The sequence below is a fragment of the Ranitomeya imitator genome, chromosome 1 (assembly GCF_032444005.1).
Source record: "Ranitomeya imitator isolate aRanImi1 chromosome 1, aRanImi1.pri, whole genome shotgun sequence".
NCBI lineage: Eukaryota > Metazoa > Chordata > Amphibia > Anura > Dendrobatidae > Ranitomeya > Ranitomeya imitator.
The window spans coordinates 808,284,545-808,290,544 of record NC_091282.1 but is presented as its reverse complement, the minus strand read 5'-3'; the positions used below and the strand labels follow the sequence as shown (position 1 = coordinate 808,290,544).

The window sequence follows — 6,000 nt, the reverse complement described above, 5'->3', positions numbered from 1 at the left end:
GTAAAAAAAAAAAATATTCCTGGCCCCTGATACCTTGGGCTATGTCTAGAAATATCTGTAATAGCAGCAGACAGAACAGGGATGTATTATCTTGCTATATGCACTGCAGTCCTCCACATACACTGCCTGGCTGCCTAGCACTGTTCTCTATGCAGCTTTATTAGTCCTCAGAAAGGCTACGTTCACATTTGTGTTGTGTGCCGCTGCGTCGGCGACGCAACGCACAACGCAAATAAAAACGCACCAAAAGGCACGCAAAAACGCTGCGTTTTGCGACGCATGCGTCGTTTTTTGCCGGAATTTGGATGCAAAAAAAGTGCAACTTGTTGCGCTTTCTTTGCCGGACGCTTGCGGCAAAAAAAACAAAACGCATGCGTCGCACAACGCAGCACAACGCATGTCCATGCGTCCCCCATGTTAAATATAGGGGCGCATGACGCATGCGTCACCGCTGCGTTTCCCGACGCTGCGTCGGGAAACGCTAATGTGAACGTAGCCAAAGACTGTTAGTTGAGATGAATATGTGTAGAATATATGGTATAACCACACTAAGTAAGAACCAAGCAAATCTCTCCCTAGCTCAGCAACTCTCCCTACACTGCCCGATTCTGGAGTAGACTGTGATGAGCTTGGCGGCGTCAGGTCTGATATAGACCTGATGACGCTGTGCGGCCAGCCAATCACTGTACTGCCATAACCAACATGGCTGCAGAAATTACAGTGTGTTGCAGACAATCCCTGCATGTTCATTAGCTCTCTAAAGAGCATCAGACATGCAGGGCGGGGACCCGAGCTTCCGCCGAGCCACCTCCGAAATACTCAGCTAGCTCCGAGCATCTTAAGCAGTGAGATGCTCGAGCGAGTACCGAGTAGGCGCGAGCATGCTCACTCATCACTAATAAGTACCCTTAACTGCCACTGTTAAAAGGCGTATCAGTGGTCGTTAAAGGGAACCTGTCACCTCAAATTGGTGGGATATTTAAATGAGTTTTTACCGGTCCGATGGGCGGCGCTTCCCCTTCATGTCTCCACCCCGTCCGTCCATGTTCTCCGCAATGTTAGTGAATTAGGGTACGTGTGCGCCATAGTTTGTGCGTGCGCAATGCAATCTTCGGTGGCGCACGCGCAGTATGCTTTACCCAGCTGCGGGCAAAGCCGAAAAGCGTTACTGCACATGCTCACTAGGTCCCGGAAGTATTTCGCTGTGTTGCGGGACATAGGGTGCATGTGCAGTAATGCTTTTCGGCTTTGCCAGCAGTTGGGCAAAGCATACTGCACGTGAGCCACCAAAGATTGAATTGCGCATGCGCCAACTATGGAACACATACTCTAATTCACTAACATATTGCAGACAACAGGGGCGAACGGGGTGGAAAAATGAAGGGGAAACGCCGCCCATCCCACGGTAAATACTCATTTAAATATCCTGCCAATTTGAGGTGACGGGTTCCCTTTAAGGGGTTAAATGTCAGACATCAAGAGCACACCACCCACAGGCAAGCATGAAGCAGGGAGGATGGATGCAATATACTACTGATCAAAGATCTTGAGACAGCTCTAGTGTGCCTCTCAGAGATTGAATATGACAGTGGGGAATCATAGGTCTGTCACTCATTGATATTAGGCGTTTTGAATTTAATCCTTTTGTTGTTACTTATTGTGACAATACAACATTTCTTCTTAATTATGCCAGATGTAAGTTGAATAGGCCCAGAGTCATAAACTGTTGTCTGAAGTATTGACTCTTATTTTAGGAATATTTACCTCTAATATTATCTCCTACAGTTTAATTTTCTATTTATCTTTGAAAGTAATACATGGCCACTGAACAATGATGTTTGCAGATATGCTAATTATGCACTGTGATATAGAGTCACTTTGTTGACTTCGAAAGCAGAGAGGGAGAAACTATGCAAATCTAATATATAATTGCCTAGAATACTACTTCCTGCAATTTGTGCCAACTTCCGTGGCTTTGTCCAGAGCTAATGTCCGGAGATTAATTGCCTAGAATACTACTTCCTGCAATTTGTGCCAACTTCCGTGGCTTTGTCCGGAGCTAATGTCTGGAGCTAATGTGCGGAGATAATGTCCGGAGCTAATGTCCGGAGATAAGTGACGTCAACAGTGTCCAGTGTCTGATTGGTTGCCGCCTGCTGCGAGTGACCAATCAGAAACGTGCCGTACTGTGACACACTCCGCCCGCCATTTTGGTGTGATTTTTGAATTTTTACCTCACAGCAAGTTTCTACTGCGTGGAGGCGGGCCCAGTGACGTTGCTCTTCAAGCTCCTGCCGAATTTCGTCAAAAAAATGATAATACCATTTACCAAAACTATATATATTTAGTTGTGAAGTGGTTCAGTGACATTTTCACACCAATTTTGAACTTTTGTTTGGTGTTTTCTCCATATACTGACTATTATTTTTGTTCTTTCTTACTATTATTTATTAATTGTATTATTCTTACATTTGAATAAAGTATATATGGATTCTAGACTCCCGATTCTTTAGAATCGGGCTGCCATCTAGTAGATTAAATAATCAAGTAATGCTACTTGATCTAATCACTATTATTCCTCTAATCTGTGATGCTGGACTGAAGGACCCTTGTTAGATCTAAAAATAGGTTACATGCTTCTGTATAAGAGACTCAGAGAGAGACAGCAACAGTTTCTGCCAAGATATCCAATGGATCAGAAACACGACAGTAGCCAACTCATCATGGCACCATCACGAGGGACACAGATCTATCATTCTGCAGGAAACAACCTAAGGGATTTCGGCTCCGGTTGGAAGAATACAGATCTGCTCCATTTACCATTGCTGAACCATGGATACGTTTGGAGAAAGCCAGGATTGGGACCTGCTGGTCGCCTGGCTCCATGTAGATGTTCAGAGAGGTCAAGTTGTGACTTTTGGGTCAACTGGCCTTGTACCTGAATGGACTGTCATTTCCCTAAGCTTGTTGTTACCGACTCTCTGTGTACGTGCCACAGGTGGGGTAGCCGACCCTGGGAGCTCTGAAGTACAGATGCCATTATCCCAGCGAGTCAGCGGAAGGATGAGACTCTGTAAAGTGCACCATCTTGGGGTATTTCGCTGGGACTGTTCTACGTGCTATTTTGTGGTTCAATAAAGCACTGCCACACTGTTTAACCACACCCTGTGTTGTCTGAGTAGCGTTATGCCCACGTTAAAAGGTGAGCGGGTGTTCGGTGGGACGATCCCTGGTCCACGCAGTTTCGGCTAGCAGACTGGGTCTCCACACTCATTCAAGGAAATTCACTTTCTTAGACCACTAAATATGTTTTAGGCTATGTGCACACGTTGCGGATTCTCTGCGGATCCGCAGCGTTTTTTGGGGTGCAGAAACGCTGCAGATCCGCAATTGATTTACAGTACAATGTAAATCAATGAGAAAAAAAAAACCTGTGCACAAGTTGTGGAAAATTCGCTGCGGAAACGCTGCGGTTTAAAAGAAGTACCATGTCACTTCTTTTTTGAGAATCTGCAGCGGTTTTGTACCCATTCTATTATAGAAATCCGCAGGGGTAAAAAACGCAGCAAATCCGCAAAAAAAAAAAAAACCGCTGTGGATCCGCACAAAAACAGCGACAAATCCGCAGCTGCGTTTTCTGCCAGGAGAGGCAAAATCCACACCAGAAATTCCTAAGGCTAATCCGCAACGTGTGCACATAGCCTCAGATAGTATGTAATATTTTTGTTTCATATTTACTATAGTCTAAAGCTACGGGAAGGTCTATGGTCAGGTATGTCTTTTAGCCTAATATTTTAAGTACTCTATCCTTAGCCCACACACACACTTAATAAAGCAGCATTTAAAAAAATAAGGTATAAATTATTTAACCCATAGTGAAAGCGGTTTAAAAAAAAAAAAGGTTTGATTTTGTATTTTATGTTTAGAAAACAAGCCAACAAGGAAATAATAAAATTATACAAGTCAGCAACAATTATACATAGTGCAACCATTATGTAGTTTATGTAAAAATGTGTCACTTTAATATTACCACTAAAATGATATAAATCAATTTGTTTTAGACTGTCAGATCACTCTCTGCGGACTCCTCTTCTTCATCTAGAAGGCTGTAAGAAGCATGACTCTGAAACGGGCGCTGAAGAGGGTGGGCTAGGAGCCTGGCCATACAGTTGTGAAGTTCCAGAGCAGGTCCTGATATTGATACCTCATATTTATAACTTGTGCCTTTAGTATCCAAAATGCTAAAGAAGTCAAAAGCATCCTGTTCAATAGAGAAAAGAAAAGAAGACATTGATATTTGCAAGGTAAAAATAAAAAAGGTATAAGACATATTAGGTGTAAACATTGTAATTTACTAAATTTAAAAGCGGTCAGCATAAGAAGATGTATTTTTGTATTGTACATGTATAGCTCTAGGACACTATAGGGTAACAATACATCGACATTAAAAACTCTTAGCATATGAATATATACAATCAACTAACATTAAAAAAAAAAAAAAATCTTTGTGAGAGGGTATGTTCACACTGACTCAGAGATTTTGGAGCCATAACTCTCCAACTCGACAATCAAAACTAGTGGATTTTGAATGCCTAATTTTTTGGGGGAGAGTTTCTGCTCTAAAAAAATCCTGAAAACCCATCAGTGTGAACATACCTTTACAAAGTTTCCTGTGGTATCGGACACCAAGAGTTTTAAAGCAGATATGCATGTTGGTGTGTTATATGACTCCATAGGTTCAGAATTATTTTTCAGCGCATACCAAAGATGCTCAATCAGATTAAGATCTATGGAGTTTGGAGGCGAAGTCAACAACTTGAATACTTTTCTGTGTTCCTGATCTATTTATGTAGTGTGACAAGACCCATTATTGTACAGAGAAAGTACACTGCCCTAAAAAAAATGTGTCTGCCATGAAGGCAAGGTATACTTGATGTACAACAATGTTTAGCTAGGTGGGACATGTCAAAGCAATATTCCCAGGACCCAACCGAACATAGACACCACAAAATGATAAAATACCGTAGGACAGACAGTCTTAGAAGGAGAGCGAGCTGGTGGGCATAAAGACTTCATCTTCAGACATGAACTTACCATGAGCATACAGTATATACCTATGAATCTGGCTATGCTTTTGTAGACAGGCTGATATCCTCCCAGAGGACAGTCTTCTCCTGACATACAGTTTTTGCTTGCATTTTACTCAATGCACCGATCATGGTGCTATTATGAATTACTGTTCCATGTACTGTCTCCCCACCTCCAGTTGTGCCCTATATGTTTTTAGCTATGTATCAGCTTTTTGTATTAATTAAAATATACATTTTTGACAAATAATTGCATTTTGGACTTAGCATGTTCATTGGGCATTGTATGTGGTATGAATTATGAACCAATGGGTTTATGACAGGAACAATGCTTCTAGGAAAAAATAATTGGCATAAAAACATTCCATATTTTATTTTTCATTAGATTTACACAGAAATCAGCAGGGAAAGAAAACACTCCACAGAAAATGACACTATAAGTGGAAGGGTGCCTTATTACAGCTACATATATAACTTTAAACAGAGTCAAAACATGGCCAAGTGCACCAGGCCTTACAAATAGTTAAGTGTAGATTTTACAAATTTGTGAAAGATTAAATATATTAACGCCTTCACCCCCGATGCTTTTTTCATTTTTTCGCTCCCCTCCCCTTCCAGAGCCATAACTTTTTTATTTTTCAGTCAATATCGCCATATGGGGGCTTATTTTTTGCGGGACGAGTTGTACTTTTGAACAATACCATTGGTTTTACCATGTCGTATAACAGAAAACGGGAAAAAAATTCCAAGTGCGATGAAATTGCAAAAAATGTGCAATCCCACACTTGTTTTTTGTTTGGCTTTTTTGCTAGGTTCACTAAATGCTCAAACTGACCTGCCATTATGATTCTCCAGGTCATTACGAGTTCATAGACACCAAACATCTCTAGGCTCTCTTATCTAAGTGGTAAAA

At 41.6% G+C, this 6,000-nt stretch overlaps 1 protein-coding gene across 2 annotated transcripts in view; it reads right to left on the bottom strand.

Moving 5' to 3' along the window:
• Positions 1-3,973: 3,973 nt before the first annotated feature.
• The window catches only part of BABAM1 (BRISC and BRCA1 A complex member 1), a 64,859-nt gene continuing 62,832 nt past the window's right edge, over positions 3,974-6,000 (bottom strand). For both annotated transcript variants that reach the window (XM_069739128.1, XM_069739136.1), the window contains one exon: positions 3,974-4,261. In XM_069739128.1, coding sequence (XP_069595229.1) covers positions 4,058-4,261 — 204 coding nt within the window. In that variant the 3' untranslated portion in view covers positions 3,974-4,057. The remainder of the gene's footprint in view (positions 4,262-6,000) is intronic.